Here is a 26,961-nt window from a genome sequence, read left to right on the forward strand (position 1 = left end):
TCTCGATCCGTTACTCTCTGCATGTGATCTGACATTTACAATCGAATCAAGGAAGTGAATGACCTGTTTTAATGATTGGTATAAACGGCTTTACCCATTATGTCATTTCGTCAAAATATATCGACGAATCCTTCAGCATATAAAGTCCCATCATATCAGTCCGATAGAAACGTTTTTCCTTTTTCTCACCCGGAATAACGGATACAGAATAACGATACAAATTTAAATCACTGTGATTATTATGGTGTAATAAAATTATTTGCTGCGGTTGAGATCGTAAAATGTGAAATGCAGAGGATTTTAACCGGAATTTTGACCTGATAGGATATCGAAGTGAGAATTATGATCAAAAGTTAAATCAATTTGATATCTTATCTCAGTATTTTCTCTTTTTTCAGCATCCTACCAAAGATTCTATATCCAGCTATAGCGGTTGTAATGGTGATATTCTATAACATGTTCTTTCGCCAATCATCACGTGACTTTCATTCTACACCTATACTAATTCATGAAAAGGAAAACAAATACCCGGAAATAATACGTGTTCATTATTTCAACAAGCCAAAAGGAGTGAATGGGTCTCGATTTAAATTTTGTAAACATAAATGTTACCTCACTCATTCCAAATCCTCCTATGAGACTAGCCATGCTGTTATATTCCATGGACCATCCCTAGCTTCACATTTGAGGTCACCACCAAAAAAGTACCTTGGTCAAATATGGATCCTTCACGGAAAAGAATCCCTCGTTAATTACGCTGGATCACTAAAAGCATGGAAAAACGTTTTCAACTGGACCATGACGCACCGTCGCGATTCTGATATCATCGCTTTGAACGGCGTATTTAAGACCAGATCACATGGTTTGCACTGTAGAAATAAAACTGGATTGTACCAGTTGAAGACAAAAAATATTGCTTGGTTTGCCTCCAATTGTCAGACCCACAGCGGGAGAGAATTTTATGTAGATCAACTTCGTTCACTCATGAATGTAGCTATTTATGGAAAATGTGGAAAAGAAAAATGTGCCAGATTTAGAGAGAAAACATGCATGGATATATTGAGAAAGAATTTCAAATTTTATCTTTCTTTTGAAAACTCGTTCTGCCTTGATTACATAACAGAGAAGAGTTTTAAAATATACCGTCATAACTCGTACGTCATCCCTGTGACACGAGGGCTACTGGAAAACCAATACACCATGTATTTGCCTCCAAAGTCCTATATAAACACAGCTGACTTTCCTTCGTTGAAAACATTAGTAGACAGTTTGCAAACAATAGCAGAAAACGAAACTATCTTCAATTCTTATTTTGAATGGGAAAAATATTACTCCTCTGAACTTTATACACCGCAAGATTTCTGCCAGTTGTGTGGACGTTTACACAACGAAGACAAGTATAGAAGACTTTATAAAGACATATCGGCCTGGCTGGGGAGAGAACCTTACTACAATGTTTGTAATAACAAATCCAAAGTGCTTTCTAAAAATACAGAATAAGTACAAATTTCATTAGTTAATTACCGTGTGATTAGTAGGATAAATATGTCGTAATTATGGAAATTATCTATATGTTGTCCCTGTCAAGGTTGTAACGTTATAGTCTAGTATCTGAAAACGACGATATCCCTCTAGCTTTAAAAAAGCATGTGTTCTATTTATTTGAAAACTTCAAATGTACAGAAAATACAATTTTTAGAGTTCCTTCTTTTCAGTTTGGAACCAGTATGGCTTAGCTTCACATATGTCCTGTTTGTACATATTTTCTTTACGGAATATTCGTATTCTCCATATAAATATTGCAATGCACAGACGAGGTGACTCCTATCTATGTAAATCCATGTATGATTTTATAGAAAAATAGCAGAAAGTCAAATGACACATACTCTCACTATTTCCAGAATTGCAAATGGATGTTAAGAGACTTCATGTAATCTAGCACAGTTTATGTAAAAACTATTCTTGTTAATCTTTTAAAAGCTTAAATAGTCTAAAACAAAAACAAAAAAAAAAAAAAAAAGGGGGGGGGGGATTGCATCGAATCCTATATGCTTTTTAAGATTGTTCCTCTGGCCTACGGGAGATAACTCGTTTAGAACACAGTATTGCGACGTTTTCTGTGTCATCAGCTTTAATTTTGTTCATAGATACGCGCAATATATGGGGCGGATTCTATATAGAACATGGAAGCGAAAATCATTGTCACTTTCACCTATGCTAATGCTACTTGTACATTTGAAATAGTTGAGTGATTGGTTACTGTATTCTAGTTTTGATGTCCTGTATGTTTAGATATTGAAGCTTTTTTACAAGTTAAAAAAACAATTCTATACTCAACAAAAAAGAAACGCACGAAGTTCCCCCTGCAGTACACCTTAGCTGTCAGGAAATCCTGAAATATTTGGTAAAATATTACATCAAGAATGATCTCCCTTCTCGACAATCTGCCTTAAAATCAGCCAAGCGTGACGATGTCATTGTCTGACTTTGTGAGCTTCTTTATTCCAAACCACCTGGCGTTATCAGGTCAAGTCGTATTATTTTCGAACGAATACTTTTAACGGATACACTAAATTCAGCCACATTAATTTTCTACATTGGCATTTAGATTTCGCCACTGACCGAGACGCCACGCTTCAGAGAGGTAGAGCAATTGCGATGTTGATGGACGGTTATTGCCAAACTGATGTTGCACGGCAGTTTGGCGTTGCTCAGTGTGCAATCGACCGTCTCTATACACCTTTCCATCGTACTAGTGATTCGATTGTCGCACTTGCGCATTGAAGACTGTTGTAGAGAATGCGTCGCATACCTTAGGTACTCATGGCAGACCCATTAATGGTCAAACTGCTAGGAACCGCTTGCGTGCCGAGATAATTATTGCTTGTCGACCTTATCTTGGGCCACCTCTGACACTACAGAGGCGGCAAGTACGTCTTGGCTGGATGCGCAGACATGTCCCGAATTTGTTTTGGATGCGTCGGTGGAGACGTGTGATGTTCACCAACGAGTCTACTTTTTGTCTATATCGCTCAGACGGAAGAAAAGGGATATATCGCAGACTCGGTGAGCGCTTCACCGACGCATGTGTGGTTTAACGCGATACATCGTCGGGGCGTCTGTAATGGTTTGAGGAGGCATCTATGATGGAGCAAAATTCCCTTTAGTGGTCCGTCCTGGATCCAAACCTCAATGACGTTCGATTCAGAGACCATATCCTCCAACCACATGTCCTTTCACTTCTCAGACGTCATAACATAATTTTCCAGCAAGACAATGCTCGACTGCATGTTGCCAGAGTCTGTCGTGAATTTCTCACGGAAAACAACGTCCAGCCTTTGGAATGGCCCTTATATAGCCCCGACATGTCTCCTATTTAGCATTTCTGGGATGAGCTGGACAGGCGTATTAGGAAACATCAAATCCCCCGAACTAACCACGCCCAGTTGATCACAGTATTAACACAAAAATGGAACAATATAAGGTGTTCCTATCACCTACCCAAACCACCAATTTATGCATGATTTGTGCAAACGTCCGAATCAAACCAGATGATCTCATTAACACATATCTGCATTCATTCTCATATTATTGAACAACATATAGTTTTCTCTTTCATGTGTTTGTCTCGTTATGTTCTTGATTTTGACTTGATTAGTATGGCGTTTCCTTAATACCGATGAAGGTTCTCTTTTCTGTTCGTAACCTTGAAGAAGTCCCCAAATCCCCATTGAAGGCTGATTGTCTGTAAAGACCGGTCACCCGATCACCTGTATATTATAAACGGGTTGTGATTTTATACTTAAAACCAAGGTTATGGCACTTCAGTGTAATGATACCTAAGTTCTTTGCCCTTGAGAGATCGAATCATCCATCTTCACATAATACCTGAGCTTTGCCATACATCCAGATATCGGGTAAGACATTCAAAGTTAAACAAATCGTCACTAGTTTTTAATCAATATAATCACAACCATTAGTTACCAAAAAAAAAAAAAAAAAAAAAAAAAAAATGTTTTTCACCTCTTTTGAATATATCTTAAATCATAGTTGTTTCATCGTATAGAAATATTGAAATTCATCTTGTCTTTCGCGAAAAACTTCTTTTTATATTTGAAATATTGAATATGCCCCCAATGTGCAATATACAGAAGAGTAAAGAAAAATATCTGTGTTTTTTTTCCATTCAATTTTTAATATCTGTACCGTTTCAACAAAATAACGTAAACTTTTTTTTTACTTTTGATAGGATAAGGCAACGATACTAACATACAACAAAATCTACAACAAACAGCAACATACCAAACAATAGAGCTTGTGACAGGCACAGATCTGTGTGTGAAACACATTCACAAATCCTTTCTGTGATGAAAACAAAACGGGTCTCACAATACAACGGGTCAATATTTGTGTAAATGAATTAGAAAATATGTCTAGATGATCGTCTTATTCCGTATTTTTGTTTAATCAGCTGTGGCAATGGGGTTTACATTTAAAAAGTCTGTCTTTGTTCATGACAGAGATTACATTTAAGAGAAAAATATTCATCGTGGGCATGAAACTAATTATATGTATTGTACAACCCCCCCCCCCCCCTAAAATAATAATAAAAAATAAAAGAGAAAAAGACAAAGATAATAACCTACATTGTACTATAACATAACCGGAATGAGATAGGTCTTTATTTGTAAGTTTGTTGTTTTGTTTATGAAATTAATTGAATCTGGAAAAAATAACCTAATTAAAATGAAAATATGTTCCTTGTTAAAATAAGGAATAAAATCCTTATATAGAGGATGAACGTATGGATATTCAGTCGCCTCTGCGCTTATAACTTTTAAAATGGCTATCATAAAGATTTCCAGGGAAACATCATTTTTTTAGAAGAACATTGCAGATTTCGATACGACTGGCTACACACAACAGACTGTAAACCAAGCTGATTTGGTCCATTGGACTAGGTAAGAAAACAAAATACTTCATCAGAACAAAAACTTTCTTCATCAAAGTGACCTTTAAAATAGGTAAACTAGATGGCATTTGATAATTACATCACAGGTATGTACATTTTATGATCCAGAACGAACTTATAAAAGTAACTTTTTTCACCCTTGCCAAAGGGTACGTGACCAGATGACGTCATCTCCTTTCTGTTTTTTATACTCCCTCACCAATCGATTCACTAGTTTACTGGTCTACTATAAATAACATTTCTCAACGTGGAGATATTTCCACGTTTTCTCGGGGGAAAATGAAAAGAGAAAAATCAGAAAAAATGTATAGTAACGGGGCCTGCCCGTGTGTAGCGTGTATCGTAATACTGTATACATATTTCGGGGCCAGCCCCTTCTCTTCTTATCATATCCTCAATCAGCTCATCTTAAGAAAACAAGGTCTTCAGAATTTAGTTTGACATAAACTTGTTTACGTTCAGAACCGTTCGATAACCGCACAACGCATGTAAGACCAGCAGACCAATATTTGGTTACGTGGTGATTAGGTCACATTCACCATCCATGTTGACAGACTGCATGTGTGCACTGCGCATGATCGTTTTGCTGTAGTCAACAAGATGTTTGTGAGACTTTATAAACACCAATCTTTCCCTGGGGTCACTTTTCCAGCAGCCGAGCATGACATGGTATACTGTGGAAGGACACTCCTCTGGTCTCTGTAGTAGTATTCCTTCGTCGAGAAATCGCACCACCTGTGTAACAAAATAGAACAGCTGAAAACAATTCCAAAATAGATAGAATAGAATATTGTAATCAGTATCCTCGTTAAACTTGTAAAACACGAAAAAATATTCCTACAGGATTACTGATATATTTCAGTTCTATATATATCATTTATTGTCCCGTAAGTCAACATTCACAGCATCCCGAACAGCTACAAGGAAGATTGGAAAGAGTTTTGATGCGTTTTGGTCATCAAATTAAGAGGCAAATTATCAAGTCAATTTAAAAAGTGACCGCAGGAACCAGTGGAAATCGAAACACAATCATCAATTTGGTATATTGTAGAGGAATAATCATTCCTTTACCTTGCTTAATTGCAGGTAATCATTTTTCTAAATAAACAGCAATTTCTTTCCGATATGAACCTCAATTTACCGTAAAATCATGATTTTTCGTGGGTTTTATTTTCTTTGATTTCGCGAGTACCCTTTATCAACGAATTTATATATATTCGTGACCTGTTAAAATCATAATAAGTGGGCTTAATGTGCTATATCTATTAACGAAATCAAATGTCAACGAAATAGTATAACTTTGAAAAACCATGAAAATTGAGCACAAGAAAATCTCTGATTTTACTATATATGTCCCTGCTATGTTCTAAAGTTTTCTCAATGTACCCCATTTTAGATCTATAGGCTGTAAAGTTCACAAACCTCTTCGTTCGAATGTCCATAATATGGCTGTCGACCATAGCTAAATATCTCCCATAATACCACACCAAACGCCCAGATATCTGACTCAGTTGTGAAACGGCCATATTTGACGCTTTCCGGTGACATCCATCTGACTGGCAACATCCGGGAACCACCAATCTAGAACCATACAAAAGTATCTATTAATACTAAACATGAAGTCAGCTTTTTAAACGTCATACAATAGATAATGCATGTAGATTTACATGTTGCTGTATGTTCTGTTGTGTTTGTATATCACTGGGGTGTGTGATCTGTTGTGTTTGTATATCATATAGATATGATGTAGATTTACAGGTATGTGTTCTGTTGTGTTTGTATATCATATAGATATGATGTAGATTTACTGGGGTGTTTGATCTGTTGTGTTTGTATATCATATAGATATGATGTAGATTTACAGGGGTGTGTGATCTGTTGTGTTTGTATATCATATAGATATGATGTAGATTTACAGGGGTGTGTGCTCAGCTGTGTTTGTTTATCATATAGATATGATGTAGATTTACAGGTGTGTGTGATCTGTTGTGTTTGTTTATCATATAGATATGATGTAGATTTACTGGGGTGTGTGTTCTGTTGTGTTTGTATATCATATAGATATGATGTAGATTTACAGGGGTGTGTGATCTGTTGTGTTTGTATATCATATAGATATGATGTAGATTTACAGGGGTGTGTGGTCTGTTGTGTTTGTATATCATATATATATGATGTAAATTTACAGGAGTACGTGTTCTGTTGTGTTTGTATATCATATAGATATGATGTAGATTTAGTGGGGTGTGTTATGTTGTGTTTGTATATCACATAGATATGATGTAGATTTACAGAGAGGTGTGTTCTGTTGTGTTTGTATATCGTATAGATGTGATGTAGATTTACCGGGGTGTGTGATCTATTGTGTTTGTATATCATATAGATATGATGTAGATTTAGTGGGGTGTGTTATGTTGTGTTTGTATATCACATAGATATGATGTAGATTTACAGGGGTGTGTGTTCTGTTGTGTTTGTATATCATATAGATATGATGTAGATTTACTGGGGTGTGTGGTCTGTTGTGTTTGTATATCATATAGATATGATGTAGATTTACAGGGGTGTGTGATCTGTTGTGTTTGTATATCATATAGATATGATGTAGATTTACAGGGGTGTGTGTTCTGTTGTGTTTGTATATCATATAGATATGATGTAGATTTACTGGGGTGTGTGGTCTGTTGGGTTTGTATTTCATATAGATATGATGTAGATTTACAGGTGTGTGTGATCTGTTGTGTTTGTATATCATATAGATATGATGTAGATTTACTGGGGTGTGTGTTCTGTTGTGTTTGTATATCATATAGATATGATGTAGATTTACTGGGGTGTGTGTTCATATATAGGTGTGTGTTCTGTTGTGTTTGTATATCATATAGATATGATGTAGATTTACAGGGGTGTGTGATCTGTTGTGTTTGTATATCATGTAGAAATGATGTAAATTTACAGGGCTACGTGGTCTGTTGTGTTTGTATATCATATATTTATGATGTAGATTTACAGGGGTGTGTGTTCTGTTGTGTTTGTATATCATATAGATATGATGTAGATTTACAGGGGTGTGTGGTCTGTTGTGTTTGTATATCATATAGATATGATGTAGATTTACAGGGGTGTGTGGTCTGTTGTGTTTGTATATCATATAGATATGATGTAGATTTACAGGGGTGTGTGATCTGTTGTGTTTGTATATCATATAGATATGATGTAGATTTACAGGGGTGTGTGATCTGTTGTGTTTGTATATCATATAGATATGATGTAGATTTACAGGGGTGTGTGATCTGTTGTGTTTGTATATCATATAGATATGATGTAGATTTACAGGGGTGTGTGATCTGTTGTGTTTGTATATCATATAGATATGATGTAGATTTACTGGGGTGTGTGATCTGTTGTGTTTGTATATCATATAGATATGATGTAGATTTACAGGGGTGTGTGATCTGTTGTGTTTGTATATCATATAGATATGATGTAGATTTACTGGGGTGTGTGATCTGTTGTGTTTGTATATCATATATGTATAATGTAGATTTACTCGTGTGTGTGTGATTTGTTGTGTTTGTATATCATATAGATATGATGTAGATTTACTGGGGTGTGTGTTCTGTTGTGTTTGTATATCATATAGATATGATGTAGATTTAGACAGGTGTGTGTGATCAGTTGTGATTTGTATATCATATAGATATGATGTAGATTTACAGGGGTGTGTGATCTGTTGTGTTTGTATATCATATAGATATGATGTAGATTTACAGGGGTGTGTGTTCTGTTGTGTTTGTATATCATATAGATATGATGTAGATTTACTGGGGTGTGTGTTCTGTTGTGTTTGTATATCATATAGATATGATGTAGATTTACAGGGGTGTGTGATCTGTTGTGTTTGTATATCATATAGATATGATGTAGATTTACAGGGGTGTGTGATCTGTTGTGTTTGTATATCATATAGATATGATGTAGATTTACAGGGGTGTGTGATCTGTTGTGTTTGTATATCATATAGATATGATGTAGATTTACAGGGGTGTGTGATCTGTTGTGTTTGTATATCATATAGATATGATGTAGATTTACTGGGGTGTGTGTTCTGTTGTGTTTGTATATCATATAGATATGATGTAGATTTACAGGTGTGTGTGATCTGTTGTGTTTGTATATCATGTAGATATGATGTAGATTTACTGGGGTGTGTGTTCTGTTGTGTTTGTATATCATATAGATATGATGTAGATTTACTGGGGTGTGTGTTCTGTTGTGTTTGTATATCATATAGATATGATGTAGATTTAGAAAGGGGTGTGTTCTGTTGTGTTTGTATATCATATAGATATGATGTAGATTTACTGGGGTGTGTGTTCTGTTGTGTTTGTATATCATATAGATATGATGTAGATTTACAGGGGTGTGTGGTCTGTTGTGTTTGTATATCATATAGATATGATGTAGATTTACAGGGGTGTGTGTTCTGTTGTGTTTGTATATCATATAGATATGATGTAGATTTACAGGGGTCTGTGGTCTGTTGTGTTTGTATATCATATAGATATGATGTAGATTTACAGGGGTGTGTGATCTGTTGTGTTTGTATATCATATAGATATGATGTAGATTTACTGGGGTGTGTGTTCTGTTGTGTTTGTATATCATATAGATATGATGTAGATTTACAGGGGTGTGTGATCTGTTGTGTTTGTATATCATAAAGATATCATGTCGATTGACTTTGGTGTGCGATCTGTTGTGTTTGTATATCATATAGATATGATGTAGATTTACAGGGGTGTGTGATCTGTTGTGTTTGTATATCATATAGATATGATGTAGATTTACAGGTGTGTGTTCTGTTGTGTTTGTATATCATATAGATATGATGTAGATTTACTGGGGTGTGTGATCTGTTGTGTTTGTATATCATATAGATATGATGTAGATTTACAGGGGTGTGTGTTCTGTTGTGTTTGTATATCATATATATATGATGTAGATTTACAGGGGTGTGTGATCTGTTGTGTTTGTATATCATATAGATATGATGTAGATTTAAAGGAGTACGTGTTCTGTTAGGTTTTGTATATCATAAAGATATGATGTAGATTTAATGGGTGTGTGTGATCTGTTGTGTTTGTTTATCATATAGATATGATGTAGATTTACAGGGGTGTGTGATCTGTTGTGTTTGTATATCATATAGATATGATGTAGATTTACTGGGGTGTGTGTTCTGTTGTGTTTGTATATCATATAGATATGATGTAGATTTACTGGGGTGTGTGATCTGTTGTGTTTGTATATCATATAGATATGATGTAGATTTACAGGGGTGTGTGTTCTGTTGTGTTTGTATATCATATAGATATGATGTAGATTTACTGGGGTGTGTGTTCTGTTGTGTTTGTATATCATATAGATATGATGTAGATTTACAGGGGTGTGTGATCTGTTGTGTTTGTATATCATATAGATATGATGTAGATTTACTGGGGTGTGTGATCTGTTGTGTTTGTATATCATATAGATATGATGTAGATTTACAGGGGTGTGTGTTCTGTTGTGTTTGTATATCATATAGATATGATGTAGATTTACAGGGGTGTGTGATCTGTTGTGTTTGTATATCATATAGATATGATGTAGATTTACAGGGGTGTGTGTTCTGTTGTGTTTGTATATCATATAGATATGATGTAGATTTACAGGGGTGTGTGTTCTGTTGTGTTTGTATATCATATAGATATGATGTAGATTTACAGGGGTGTGTGTTCTGTTGTGTTTGTATATCATATAGATATGATGTAGATTTACTGGGGTGTGTGATCTGTTGTGTTTGTATATCATATAGATATGATGTAGATTTACAGGGGTGTGTGTTCTGTTGTGTTTGTATATCATATAGATATGATGTAGATTTACAGGAGTGTGTGATCTGTTGTGTTTGTATATCATATATGTATAATGTAGATTTACTGGGATGTGTGATCTGTTGTGTTTGTATATCATATAGAAATGATGTAAATTTACTAGGGTGTGTGTTCTGTTGTGTTTGTATATCATATAGATATGATGTAGATTTACTGGGGTGTGTGTTCTGTTGTGTTTGTATATCATATAGATATGATGTAGATTTACTGGGGTGTGTGTTCTGTTGTGTTTGTATATCATATAGATATGATGTAGATTTACAGGGGTGTGTGATCTGTTGTGTTTGTATATCATATAGATATGATGTAGATTTACAGGGGTGTGTGATCTGTTGTGTTTGTATATCATATAGATATGATGTAGATTTACAGGGGTGTGTGTTCTGTTGTGTTTGTATATCATATAGATATGATGTAGATTTACTGGGGTGTGTGATCTGTTGTGTTTGTATATCATATAGATATGATGTAGATTTACAGGGGTGTGTGTTCTGTTGTGTTTGTATATCATATAGATATGATGTAGATTTACAGGGGTGTGTGATCTGTTGTGTTTGTATATCATATAGATATGATGTAGATTTACAGGGGTGTGTGATCTGTTGTGTTTGTATATCATATAGATATGATGTAGATTTACTGGGGTGTGTGTTCTGTTGTGTTTGTATATCATATAGATATGATGTAGATTTACAGGGGTGTGTGATCTGTTGTGTTTGTATATCATATAGATATGATGTAGATTTACAGGAGTGTGTGATCTGTTGTGTTTGTATATCATATAGATATGATGTAGATTTAGACGGGTGTGTGATCTGTTGTGTTTGTATATCATGTAGATATGATGTAGATTTACAGGGGTGTGTGATCTGTTGTGTTTGTATATCATATAGATATGATGTAGATTTACAGGGGTGTGTGTTCTGTTGTGTTTGTATATCATATAGATATGATGTAGATTTACAGGGGTGTGTGTTCTGTTGTGTTTGTATATCATATAGATATGATGTAGATTTACAGGGGTGTGTGATCTGTTGTGTTTGTATATCATATAGATATGATGTAGATTTACAGGGGTGTGTGATCTGTTGTGTTTGTATATCATATAGATATGATGTAGATTTACAGGGGTGTGTGGTCTGTTGTGTTTGTATATCATATAGATATGATGTAGATTTACAGGGGTGTGTGTTCTGTTGTGTTTGTATATCATATAGATATGATGTAGATTTACTGGGGTGTGTGTTCTGTTGTGTTTGTATATCATATAGATATGATGTAGATTTACTGGGGTGTGTGATCTGTTGTGTTTGTATATCATATAGATATGATGTAGATTTACAGGGGTGTGTGTTCTGTTGTGTTTGTATATCATATATATGATGTAGATAGGGGTGTGTTCTGTTGTGTATAGGGGTGTGTTCTGTTGTGTTTGTATATCATATAGATATGATGTAGATTTACAGGGGTGTGTGATCTGTTGTGTTTGTATATCATATAGATATGATGTAGATTTACAGGGGTGTGTGATCTGTTGTGTTTGTATATCATATAGATAAGATGTAGATTTACAGAGAGGTGTGATCTGTTGTGTTTGTATATCATAAAGATATGATGTAGATTTACAGGGACCCGTACGTGTTGTTTTGTGTTTTGCATATCATATATTTATGATGTAGATTTACTGGGGGGTGTAATCTGTTGTGTTTGTATATCATATAGATATGATGTAGATTTACAGGTGTGTGTGATCTGTTGTGTTTGTTTATCATATAGATATGATGTAGATTTACAGGGGTGTGTGATCTGTTGTGTTTGTATATCATATAGATATGATGTAGATTTACAGGGGTGTGTAATCTGTTGTGTTTGTATATCATATAGATATGATGTAGATTTACTGGGGTGTGTGTTCTGTTGTGTTTGTATATCATATAGATATGATGTAGATTTACAGGGGTGTGTGATCTGTTGTGTTTGTATATCATATAGATATGATGTAGATTTACAAGTATGTGTTCTGTTGTGTTTGTATATCATATAGATATGATGTAGATTTAGACGGGTGTGTGTGATCAGTTGTGATTTGTATATCATATAGATATGATGTAGATTTACAGGGGTGTGTTCTGTTGTGTTTGTATATCATATAGATATGATGTAGATTTACTGGGGTGTGTGTTCTGTTGTGTTTGTATATCATATAGATATGATGTAGATTTACAAAGGGGTGTGTTCTGTTGTGTTTGTATATCATATAGATATGATGTAGATTTACAGGGGTGTGTGATCTGTTGTGTTTGTATATCATATAGATATGATGTAGATTTACAGGGGTGTGTGATCTGTTGTGTTTGTATATCATATAGATATGATGTAGATTTACAAAGGGGTGTGTTCTGTTGTGTTTGTATATCATATAGATATGATGTAGATTTACAGGGGTGTGTGATCTGTTGTGTTTGTATATCATATAGATATGATGTAGATTTACTGGGGTGTGTGTTCTGTTGTGTTTGTATATCATATAGATATGATGTAGATTTACAGGGGTGTGTGTTCTGTTGTGTTTGTATATCATATAGATATGATGTAGATTTACTGGGGTGTGTTCTGTTGTGTTTGTATATCATATAGATATGATGTAGATTTACAGGGGTCTGTGGTCTGTTGTGTTTGTATATCATATAGATATGATGTAGATTTACTGGGGTGTGTTCTGTTGTGTTTGTATATCATATAGATATGATGTAGATTTACTGGGGTGTGTGTTCTGTTGTGTTTGTATATCATATAGATATGATGTAGATTTACAGGGGTGTGTGATCTGTTGTGTTTGTATATCATATAGATATGATGTAGATTTACAGGGGTGTGTGTTCTGTTGTGTTTGTATATCATATATTTATGATGTAGATTTACAGGGGTGTGTGTTCTGTTGTGTTTGTATATCATATAGATATGATGTAGATTTACAGGGATGTGTGATCTGTTGTTTTTGTATATCATAAAGATATAATGTATATTTACTGGGGTTTGTGGTCTGTTGGGTTTGTATACAATATCAATATCATGTAGATTTACAGGGATGTGTAATCTGTTGTGTTTGTATATCATATAGATATGATGTAGATGTACTGGGGTGTGTGATCAGTTGTGTTTGTTTATCATATAGATATGATGTTATGTACTGGGGTGTGTGATCTGTTGTGTTTGTATATCATATAGATATGATGTAGATTTACAGGGGTGTGTGATCTGTTGTGTTTGTATATCATATAGATATGATGTAGATTTACAGGGGTGTGTGATCTGTTGTGTTTGTATATCATATAGATATGATGTAGATTTACTGGGGTGTGTGATCTGTTGTGTTTGTATATCATATAGATATGATGTAGATGTACTGGGGTGTGTGATCAGTTGTGTTTGTTTATCATATAGATATGATGTAGATGTACTGGGGTGTGTGATCTGTTGTGTTTGTATATCATATAGATATGATGTAGATTTACAGGGGTGTGTGTTCTGTTGTGTTTGTATATCATATAGATATGATGTAGATTTACTGGGGTGTGTGATCTGTTGTGTTTGTATATCATATAGATATGATGTAGATTTACTGGGGTGTGTGTTCTGTTGTGTTTGTATATCATATAGATATGATGTAGATTTACAGGGGTGTGTGTTCTGTTGTGTTTGTATATCATATAGATATGATGTAGATTTACAGGGGTGTGTGGTCTGTTGTGTTTGTATATCATATAGATATGATGTAGATTTACAGGGGTGTGTGATCTGTTGTGTTTGTATATCATATAGATATGATGTAGATTTACAGGGGTGTGTGATCTGTTGTGTTTGTATATCATATAGATATGATGTAGATTTACTGGGGTGTGTGTTCTGTTGTGTTTGTATATCAGATAGATATGATGTAGATTTACAAAGGGGTGTGTTCTGTTGTGTTTGTATATCATATAGATATGATGTAGATTTACAGGGGTGTGTGATCTGTTGTGTTTGTATATCATATAGATATGATGTAGATTTACAGGGGTGTGTGATCTGTTGTGTTTGTATATCATATAGATATGATGTAGATTTACAGGGGTGTGTGATCTGTTGTGTTTGTATATCATATAGATATGATGTAGATTTACTGGGGTGTGTGATCTGTTGTGTTTGTATATCATATAGATATGATGTAGATTTACAGGGGTGTGTGATCTGTTGTGTTTGTATATCATATAGATATGATGTAGATTTACAGGGATGTGTGTTCTGTTGTGTTTGTATATCATATAGATATGATGTAGATTTACCGGGGTGTGTGTTCTGATGTGTTTGTATATCATATAGACATGATGTAGATTTACAAAGAGGTGTGTTCTGTTGTGTTTGTATATCATATAGATATGATGTAGATTTACTGGGGTGTGTGATCTGTTGTGTTTGTATATCATATAGATATGATGTAGATTTACAGGGGTGTGTGTTCTGTTGTGTTTGTATATCATATATTTATGATGTAGGTTTACTGGGGTGTGTGTTCTGTTGTGTTTGTATATCATATAGATATGATGTAGATTTACAGGGGTGTGTGTTCTGTTGTGTTTGTATATCATATAGATATGATGTAGATTTACTGGGGTGTGTGTGTGTATATCTACAGGGGTGTGTGTTCTGTTGTGTTTGTATATCATATAGATATGATGTAGATTTACTGGGGTGTGTGTTCTGTTGTGTTTGTATATCATATAGATATGATGTAGATTTACAGGGGTGTGTGTTCTGTTGTGTTTGTATATCATATAGATATGATGTAGATTTACTGGGGTGTTTGATCTGTTGTGTTTGTATATCATATAGATATGATGTAGATTTATAAGTATGTGTTCTGTTGTGTTTGTATATCATATAGATATGATGTAGATTTGGGGTGTGTGTTCTGTTGTGTTTGTATATCATTTACAGGGGTGTATAGATATGATGTAGATTTACTGGGGTGTGTGTTCTGTTGTGTTTGTATATCATATAGATATGATGTAGATTTACTGGGGTGTGTGTTCTGTTGTGTTTGTATATCATATAGATATGATGTAGATTTACTGGGGTGTGTGTTCTGTTGTGTTTGTATATCATATAGATATGATGTAGATATAGATATGATGTAGGTGGGTGTGTGATCTGTTGTGTTTGTATATCATATAGATATGATGTAGATTTACAGGGGTGTGTGATCTGTTGTGTTTGTATATCATATAGATATGATGTAGATTTACAGGAGTGTGTGATCTGTTGTGTTTGTATATCATATATGTATAATGTAGATTTACTCGTGTGTGTGTGATCTGTTGTGTTTGTATATCATATAGATATGATGTAGATTTACTGGGGTGTGTGATCTGTTGTGTTTGTATATCATATAGATATGATGTAGATTTACTGGGGTGTGTGGTCTGTTGTGTTTGTATATCATATAGATATGATGTAGGGTTACTGGGGTGTGTGTTCTGTTGTGTTTGTATATCATATAGATATGATGTAGATTTACAGGGGTGTGTGATCTGTTGTGTTTGTATATCATATAGATATGATGTAGATTTACAGGGGTGTGTGTTCTGTTGTGTTTTGTATATCATACAGATATAATGTAAATTTACTGGGGTGTGTGATCTGCTGTGTTTGTATATCATATAGATATGATGTAGATTTAGACGGGTGTGTGTTCAGTTATGTTTGTATATCATATAGATATGATGTAGATTTACAAGTATGTGTTCTGTTGTGTTTGTATATCATATAGATATGATGTAGATTTACTGGGGTGTGTGTTCTGTTGTGTTTGTATATCATATAGATATGATGTAGATTTACTGGGGTGTGTGTTCTGTTGTGTTTGTATATCATATAGATATGATGTAGATTGACAGAGAGGTGTGTTCTGTTGTGTTTGTATATCATATAGATATGATGTAGATTTACAGGGGTGTGTGATCTGTTGTGTTTGTATATCATATAGATATGATGTAGATTTACAGGGGTGTGTGATCTGTTGTGTTTGTATATCATATAGATATGATGTAGATTTACAGGGGTGTGTGTTCTGTTGTGTTTGTATATCATATAGATATGATGTAGATTTACAGGGGTGTGTGATCTGTTGTGTTTGTATATCATATAGATATGATGTAGATTTACAGGGGTGTGTGATCTGTTGTGTTTGTATATCATATAGATATGATGTAGATTTACAGGGGTGTGTGATCTGTTGTGTTTGTATATCATATAGATATGATGTAGATTTACAGGGGTGTGTGATCTGTTGTGTTTGTATATCATATAGATATGATGTAGATTTACAGGGGTACGTGTTCTGTTGTGTTTTGTATATCATACAGATATAATGTAAATTTACTGGGGTGTGTGATCTGTTGTGTTTGTATATCATATAGATATGATGTAGATTTACTGGGGTGTGTGGTCTGTTGGGTTTGTTTATCATATAGATATGATGTAGATTTACTGGAGTGTGTGATCTGTTGTGTTTTGTATATCATAAAGATATGAAGTAGATTTACAGGGACCCGTACGTGTTGTTTTGTGTTTTGCATATCATATAGATATGATGTAGATTTACATGGGTCTGTGATCTGTTGTGTTTTTATATAATATATTTATGATGTAGATTTACTGGGGGGTGTGTTCTGTTGTGTTTGTATATCGTATAGATGTGATGTAGATTTACCGGGGTGTGTGATCTGTTGTGTTTGTATATCATATAGATATGATGTAGATTTACTGGGGTAGGTGTTCTGTTGTGTTTTGTATATATTATATAGATGATGTAGACTCAGTATACCTTTTGATCATTTCATACGTACTCTGTAGTAGTCACAAGTGTAGACGTCACGCGCCATTCCAAAGTCCGAAATCTTGACCACGAGTCCGTCACCGACTAGACAGTTCCGAGTCGCTAAGTCACGATGTACGAAGTGTTGTGACGTAAGATAGGACATACCATTCGCTATCTGTATCGCGATGTCGATCAGATCAGTCTGAAACAAAATGTAATTACATCATTGACGGTTAGGGTAAATATGTCCTACCTACACCAATGGTCATAAAGACGTTGTCAAAAAATGGTTGGACAACTGGAGGACGTTTTAAAGTGCCAGTAACATGGTATCCCACCTCAAATTATACTTTATATGAGATTACGGTCTTTATTAAACCTTTTCAGTATGTAGGTACAAACAAGGATTTTTTTATAATCTTTGAATGTGAAGGTTAAGAACCCATAGCCTTCCTCACCATAAGACGAAAAATTATGAAGTGTCGACACGCAAACTGTAAATAAAACGTTTGTTTTGACTTTATATCATTTGACGTCTTACTGTCTTCGTAGGAAGTTCAAAGCCTCCTAAATTAATGTTTTTCACTGGGGTATACTATCGATACAAATTAGTAAGACGCCTAACTAGGATAGATTATTACCACAATGGACACATCAGGCATTGAAAAAAGAAGTCCTTAGAAAAGAGAAAATACGAATATGAATACAAATTAAGATTATCTTTCGCATTTATGTGATGGGGAATGATTGATAGCTAACTAAAAGTCGATAGAAAAAAAAAAAAAAAAAAAACAATAAAAAGAAGTTATTGACAAAATTATTCAAGATTTACAAAACGACACAAGTGAATAGCATTAATTTACACACAGAGTAAAAGAAAATTATTTTCCAGGAAGCGACCTTATGCGAAGGAGTCGACCATGTGCATGCCCATACGACCTCATGTTTTTGAGATGACACGGGACTTACACACACGCTCATCTCCACTCTGTTTTCACAGTTACACGATCTAAATTTCATGAACGTCTGAATCCGTCACACACTCCTTGCTTTGAAGCAGAACAGATCATTACGCATGCATGACGACCTGCTCGATGTGGAAAGCTATCGACATCAGAAGTTGATGACTTGGGCCGATGAATATCGTGTTATGGTAGGAATAATCTCACATATCTTAATGATTGCGCTTTACTAAAAGAGCAATGACACATACATACCTTTTGCAGTATTACGTCGTCCGTGTTTTTGCGCATGACAGGATCATTATGACGAAGAAGTTCTGCCAAGTCGCCATGCAACATATACTCAAAGATCATATATGGTGTACCTTCCAAACCTTCAACGAAAGATAGAAACGCTTTAGAAATTACTCAAAGTTTCCAGTTTTAAACGTGTAAGTAATAGCGATAATATCTAGATAATTTGAATAAGAACAATGAAATCCTTTTTGTGCGGAGCACGTGCAATGAAAACAAGAATGAATAAAAATTATCCAACTATATCTTCGTTCCTGCAATTTAAAAATTATGTACACATTGTAACATTTAGAGTGACATATTCCAGAGTGTGTTTCTGAACCAACAATGAAGAAAGTCTAATAATTTTAAAATGCTTTTTGGTCGATTTGTGTACCACTTTTAAAGAACTTCAAGAAACACCATTTGAAATTAATTTTTCACGGAAGACCTGCCAATAATCCGTTTTTATCTATTAGAAGGATTCATTTCCTGATTTCTTGTATTTGTGATTTAATTGTATTTTCATGTTGGCGTCTTCAGCTACAAAAAAAAAAAAAAATCCTGTGAAATTTATGAAGCAAACTTTGACAGAAAAAGAGATTAAGAATGTTGTAAACACAACCATAATGCTGAAAGATATACAAGAAGTGGTAACTAGTATGTCGTTATAGAATCCGATATGTCTAGGTCAAGGGGGAAATCCCTCTAGACCTAGACTTTCACTAAAGACAAACGTGTATCAATGTCAATGGAGACATTAGAAAAAGCCAAGAAATGTTCAAAGACGAGAAAAGACCATTTCCAAAATTTGGTAGCATCTAACGATCATGCAATGGGGACAGTAGGCACCGTACTGTCGCTTTTCTGCTGGGCATTTTATGGTTAGGGTAGTCGAGATGAATCATTCAATGTGTGCAAAAAAAAATTTGTTTTCGAACATACGATTGTAATATATAGTAAATATGTCCAAGCTTTATAGCACTGTGTGCGAATAACATGTGTAATATGTGGTAACGCTAGATATTTTCTATGAGTTAATCATATTAGATTTGGATATAAAAACTTGTATCGAAAACCCTCTTACGATATTTCGATTATTCCTATTTCACTCCGTTCGGGAAACTGATAAATATATCCCTTTAAAACTAACATTTTGAGGAAACTGGCACGAGACATCAGCATTTATAAATGTCTAGAAACGTGATGATCAATAAGTTTACAAAACGATTTCTTACTTTTTTTGCAAAATTGGCAAATACAAGCTGATGCTCCCATTCCACCCCCCCCCCTTCCCCCCAAAGAATTAAAAAAAAATCATATATGTAAATATTTTTTGTTCATCCCAATTTAACAATACGTTACTGATTTTCCAGCTGCATACATTAAACAATTTGCCCGGATTCTAAAAAAAAAAAAACGAATTAGGTGTTCCTACGTACTAAACATTTGCCGCTTGCCGTTATCGTGACGTCATCATTTTGTGTTCTTGCATAAACACGGCGGCTATATATCATCATCATAAACACGGCGGCTATATATCATCATCATAAACACGGCGGCTATATATCATCATCATAAACACGGCGGCTATATATCATCATCATAAACACGGCGGCTATATATCATCATCATAAACACGGCGGCTATATATCATCATCATAAACACGGCGGCTATATATCATCATCATAAACACGGCGGCTATATATCATCATCATAAACACGGCGGCTATATATCATCATCATAAACACGGCGGCTATATATCATCATCATAAACACGGCGGCTATATATCATCATCATAAACACGGCGGCTATATATCATCATCATAAACACGGCGGCTATATATCATCATCATAAACACGGCGGCTATATATCATCATCATAAACACGGCGGCTATATATCATCATCATAAACACGGCGGCTATATATCATCATCATAAACACGGCGGCTATATATCATCATCATAAACACGGCGGCTATATATCATCATCATAAACACCCATCACACCAATTTTCGTTATTACATATGTGCTTGATTGACTCGAGGTTCCAACAGTTTTCATGATAACGTAATTAGGTCATGGCGTCAAATAAATCATATCACATAAGAAAGATATGAAGGACGACAATATCGCCAGTTGTTTCTTTTTACATTATAGCAGTCTTATTCAATTCAGTTTTCACGTACAACTTAAAAAAAATGAAGTGTGTGGGAATCAGAATTTGATATTTGTTGGCATTTTATGCGAGTCATATAATTTTCATTAAAGCCCTAAAGGCTCCTAGAAATTAAAACTGTACTATGTTTCATAAAGTTCATATGAAATCAAAATATTAGCTCATCTCGTTTCCTCTCAAATCTGAAATGAATAACACAATCAATTCTATGCACAGTTTTTTTGTTTACACAAGTCAATGCTGGTGCGAACATTTTATAGCTTTGGCGATAAAAATGTCCACGGTTACTTTCCTCTCCGACTGTACAAACTCATATACGGATTTTTACGCCATAACTAGTTGATAATGATCATGACGTCATCAGAGTTGTAAAGCCGCAACAAAATATTAATCATTTATTGGGGACTACACCCCTGTGAATTAGCAAGGTTTCATATCGTAATAGACTTGAAAATGGAACGATATTTTTAGATGTTAGTTACATAAGCATGCTCAAGGACGCTTTAAGGCAGAAACAACATATCTAAACATCTAAGATAAATTAGAACATCGAGTGTATTATGATTCAGCCTTACCTAACAGTTAAGTTCTTCGGAAAATTTGTGTCACATGAATTAAAAGGCTATTAAATGTTTTAAAGTATTGCTAATGGATGATAATCTGTTAATTTCAATGAATACATCCGTGAATGATTTATTTCTTGGATGTAAAAGGCACTTTTCAAATCGACGGTTAATATTTGAAGGCAAAATTGACATGCTTTTACATCGCTATCAACTGGCACGCAATAAACAAATTCAATGTTGCCGCGAAACACATGCTCGACATAATGAAGACGATCGATACCATTTGGGATAAAGTCTCACGCAAAATTGTCGTTAGCTTTGCGCTGACGTCTCATAAATAATACTTAATTACAAGCACAACAGCATGCAACTGATTGCAGATATCAGTTTAAAATGTATGTAAAACGAGACTGGTCAAATACCTCTATAAATTTCGTCAATTTTCTTATCAACTACTTTCGGCATTGTTAATCAATTGGTAAGTTATGACCACACTTTATTACATAGGAACTTTGTCATTGGAAAAGTATTGTTAAAAGATTGCAGCGGTGATTCTTTTTCGAAAAATAATTGGGCATGTTTCCGCTAATCCTGAGCAACTATACGTTTACGTAATAGATTTTACCGTTAATGGACGAAACCGGCTTCCAACGTTCGAATCAAAATGATAACACATAAACAGGCATGGGCGCCTCAGATGACGAGATCACTCAAAGACAAAGAAGAGGTACATTTAACTCCCGCCGGAAATCACATAATTTGCAAACTGGTAGGATCCCATCAAAAATAACATTAGGCGTACAAACTAGAGCTCAATCATTAACAAGCCAACAATGAACACTGTATACTCTGTCTTTGACATCCGTCCGGTTGTCTCTTATCATACCATCACAACATGATACGTGACAGACAAACGTTAAGTGTTTTACATACAAACCTTTCGTGACGACTCCTAACAATTTTAGAATGTTATCGTGGTCAAAGGCACTCATGATTTCCACCTCCCTTTCAAAGTCGTCTTTTACTTCATTAGACACCCCATCCTTCAGAACCTTCACGGCCACCTTTCCTATCTCGGAACCATCCTCAGCTGAATATATACCTGGAGATAGTCAGGCATTAATCTGTTTTATTTCTTGTCAAGAAAACGATTGGCTGATCAAATCCGTAACAATAGTTAAATATTTCTTATCTGAAGCCTGTAAACATGTTTCAGTTAGTATATGTTCATATTTATGCTAAAAATAGTAACAATAAGAAATGACATAACATTATGCTTATCGATAAATGCAGATTATCAATGACAATGACAAAGCGAACTTCTACAATAACTGTTCTCAATACTCACTATGTCATATCTGAAATCCTAATATAAGTTATTTTTGTTTGTTTTTTTTTCACTAAACAAACATTATCATTTTAGAACTTTGACTAATAAATCGAAACAGTGATCAGTTTGTTCGACTCAATGTAAAAACAGATAAATCTGTGTTTAGTTTTCCTTTTTATAAACATTTACATTTTGCATTTATCCTGCAGATTCCTAGTTTAAATTACGGATATGGATTACCTTTGTATACTTGGCCGAATGCCCCCTCTCCAACCACATCGACAATTTTCATCTGTTCGGAGGGAATGTCTTTAATGTTGAATTTTCTACCCTTGACACCATCATGTGGAGATAGAAAGTAAGTCGGGTTTTTATTTACAAAGTTCATTCTATCTAGCAACTGTTCATCTTCTGTTGTTTTTACAGCCGACTCCTTCCTACGTTTTCTTTTGCATAATTTGATCCTTCGAGCGACAAATAAAAATAAGGCCAATAGCACGAACAAAACGGATGCGAGTGGGATGAAAATCTGTATGGCTGTTAGCTGGTCCGACATACTGTCGCTTTGTTTGTACAATGGCTCTGTCTGAAATAGGAAAACACGTGAACATATTGAAAACGATTGAAGTTGTATGACATTGTCTTATCAATACCAAAATACAAGAAATTTGTCATATAGAAACCTATACTACGAAAGATAACTTATAAAGCAATTAGCATTGCAAAATAAAGCAAAAGATATTGAGGAGAACGAGTACTATCTGAATGATCTTTGCTAATTCTTTGATTTCAGCAAAGTCGATTTCAATCATTAAATCCTTAAAACATATATGTGAAAATAACTACAGTTTATACCAATACACAGACTTTGACGTTAGGGATGTTTGTCTGTAAAAAATGCTTTATGGGACACTTTTCCGATATTTTACGTATATTGTTTGACGCCGGCGTTGACGGCAATGATTCGTTTGATAGCGTCAACGACTTCAACGTTTTTTCGTTTCAAATGGAACAGAACACTGGAAATCTTTGGGAAATTTCAACCAAAGTTTACATGTATCATAACAATACCTTAATTATGTGAAATGCATAACCTTAGATCCGATGGACCTCCTTATCTGTAATATTTCCCCAATGTATTATTCTATTACTCTCCAACAAAAGAGTTGATTCATTTTTAAAAGTTGTGTTGGAAATAACCACAAAATGCAAATAGATAATTTAAAAATAATAATAATAAAAATCAACACATAAACAGATAAGAACAAATCGTAGCCATGATTGACATTGCAGTGATACTAGATGCTTCACGTTCAAATAGGTTTCTGCTTACCTCATTGCGGACATGTTTGGTGTTGGGGATAGTCTCATTGTCCGCGGGACCAAACAGTCCAACTAGTGGTTGAACCGGAAATACGTCATTCCTCTTGTCTGGAGGGGGTTTATCTGAAATAAGGAGACATCAATCAGCATTTGAAAGTTTTTCGACTTCACAGCTACAAGCAAAAATCGACACGATGTTCATTAATATAGATTTAACTTCTTTAACCTTCATGCACAGTCCAAGTTAGTTTAAGTTTATGTTGGCTGAGAACGGTACACTTATTCAAACCAAGAATATAAATCATATTCATTTAGACAATGTTTATATTTTTTATATATTTGCTCGTATGAAAAAAGTTTAAAACATCCTTGATAATATAATCTCCTTATTTGGACGATAAGGGTTACCATACTTCGTCGTCAATTTTAGTATATGGACATTAAGTTTCAAAAGTTACTGTGATGTGTAATTGTTTAAAATTTATCTCCAAATAAAGATAGGTCGCAATTTTTAAGGGGTCAAAATTGTCGCAATTTTCTTTTGAAACGATTTAGTTTTATCTAAATGAATTAGAATTTCATGGACTATATTTTCGCTATCACGTTTATGTACCGCGAAATAGCAAAACCATCATCCCCGAGCAAATACTGGGTGTTACAGTAGTTCAGTATATTATTGTATAAGTTATTTTCAGATCATCGTATACAGATGATTAAGTTCAAATTGCTAACTACCATGATCTGTAACTCAATATTCTGAAATAGACAAAATAAGTGCCAAAAATACTTTAATTAACCATAATCTGTAATCACATTAACTCGAATCTATCACTTACAAGCCACTTATCAGTGAGGCTTATGACATCAATAAAGATTCTCACCTGATATACACTCCCCATACTCGTTGGTAGGTTGAAGTGTATAGATACAAAAGCACACCTTGGATTGGAAACCGTCATTATCTTGACATACGGTATCCGGTTCATAGCAGTCGCCGTTATCCGTACAGGTCTTGTGTGATTCTACAACAAAGAAGTAGATCAGATTCTGATCATCATCAATAGTCAGGCGCATCAACATTGCGTTGGCAGTACTGATCTTTATTTTAGGTTTTATACTATATTATACTTTTGTTTGTGAAAAGGTACCCAAATCGTGATCAACTCATTTAATATCTCAATAACTTAAGAATATTTTCTAATTAAGTATTTTATTTCACTAATTCAATTTCATAAAAAAAAACCAATATATTGATTTATTGCAACACCTTTTAACACAATTAGCAAAAATGTATATGGACATTCTAGATTTTCTCTGCACAACATACAATTGTACTTATTATACCAACACCGCTGAAAAGGTAACTAAGGCCAGCATAGTTCTAGATAAAAAGGCCCATTCAGAAAACAACATTTAAAAACGAATGTTTTAAAAGACACTTGTAGTCATATTTAATATTTTCTTGTGTGACAGACTGATATCTTTCATACTCTGGATTGTATTTATATTTTCTGCCTCAGACGGAAGTTTTGATCTTGTTAAATTACCATTTAGGCATTTAATCAATCCAGCCAAGGAAAACGTGTTTTAATGTTAATGTTTTATTGCATGTTTCACACTCATGGCTAGTCTTTGGTCTATAATGTGGACAAGACAACTGAATAAAGTCCAACTCCCTACAGAAATGTTTTTCGAAGATTGCATGTCCAAAAACAATTGAAAGGTAACATAATTTACAATACTTATTTAATAACAAGATTCCCAGAGTGATATACACGCAAAACAATGACGACTTTTTTGGTTCTATCCCCCTTGGATCCTTCTCATAATTAAATATAAGATTGACAGCATGTCAATTTTATTATACAAATCGTATAATAGAAGCACACATTTAAACGTAGAGTAATGATAACAGATTCACATCAATATCTTAACGACTTTTGCCTCTATTTCTCTGCTCTTTCTTTATATGCTCTTTCTTTCTCTTATCTGCATTTCTCTGCTCTTTTTTCCTCTAGTGTTTATTTCTATAATCTTTATTTCTCTGCTTTTTACTATTTATTTCCATCACTTCTCCCGATATCGAAACCGTTAGGTTATATCTTATATCCACACAATTGTTGACGCTTACTAGGAAAAAGATTAAACATTGTCACAATTCCGTTTATGTAAAGGCAAATGTCAACGCAAGTTCTAAAGCGTTTTTATGACTAAGACCATTAATATTAAAGCCACTCAACGCGCAGTTTGATGCTTCAAATACCCAGCACTTGAGGCACAACTTTCGAATCAGTTTCCTCATATCTGGTTAATCTTTTGTTACATTGTTTTGTACTGTTAGCAACCAAAAGCAGGACATCTAGAAAGGATTCGAATTTACACCCACTTCATTTTTGGTTTGGTGTGATGCTTTGCGTTACTTTGATGTTTTATGTCCCATTCCCGAATTTGATTGATTAAATCATGACTGATTCCTAACGGCGAGGAACACAATAAAAGTCAAACACAATAAACTCCCTCCGGAACCAATTCACATTAGTTAATTTAAGACCG

General features: G+C 34.4%; 2 protein-coding genes across 2 annotated transcripts; one reads left to right on the forward strand and one right to left on the reverse strand.

Annotated features, from left to right (window-relative positions):
* The first annotated feature begins 438 nt into the window (after window positions 1-438).
* LOC132561255 (glycoprotein 3-alpha-L-fucosyltransferase A-like) lies at window positions 439-1,500 on the forward strand. The gene has a single exon (XM_060225982.1). It carries the CDS (start codon window positions 439-441, stop codon window positions 1,498-1,500), a length of 1,062 nt encoding a protein of 353 aa, XP_060081965.1.
* A 3,985-nt stretch (window positions 1,501-5,485) lies between these two features.
* On the reverse strand, window positions 5,486-25,488 carry LOC132561256 (BDNF/NT-3 growth factors receptor-like). Its single transcript, XM_060225983.1, has 8 exons — window positions 25,290-25,488; window positions 24,419-24,531; window positions 23,326-23,671; window positions 22,693-22,857; window positions 18,988-19,106; window positions 17,799-17,972; window positions 6,395-6,553; window positions 5,486-5,707 (listed from the first exon to the last, which is right to left on the reverse strand). Exons 1-8 carry the CDS (start codon window positions 25,486-25,488, stop codon window positions 5,486-5,488), a joined length of 1,497 nt encoding a protein of 498 aa, XP_060081966.1.
* Window positions 25,489-26,961: the final 1,473 nt, after the last annotated feature.

Source organism: Ylistrum balloti, unplaced genomic scaffold (assembly GCF_031769215.1).
Source record: "Ylistrum balloti isolate Yb309-2 unplaced genomic scaffold, AGI_CSIRO_Ybal_v1 Utg371184, whole genome shotgun sequence".
Classification (NCBI taxonomy): domain Eukaryota; kingdom Metazoa; phylum Mollusca; class Bivalvia; order Pectinida; family Pectinidae; genus Ylistrum; species Ylistrum balloti.

Coding starts and splice junctions, on each gene's coding strand:
- LOC132561255 (XM_060225982.1), top strand. CDS start 439: ATGGTGATATTCTATAACATGTTCTTTCGCCAATCATCACGTGACTTT.
- LOC132561256 (XM_060225983.1), bottom strand. CDS start 25,488: ATGTTGATGCGCCTGACTATTGATGATGATCAGAATCTGATCTACTTC. Junction 24,532..25,289: donor GTATGGGGAGTGTATATCAG/GTGAGAATCTTT, acceptor TCCTTATTTCAG/ATAAACCCCCTCCAGACAAG. Junction 17,973..18,987: donor ACGACGTAATACTGCAAAAG/GTATGTATGTGT, acceptor ATTTTGTTTCAG/ACTGATCTGATCGACATCGC.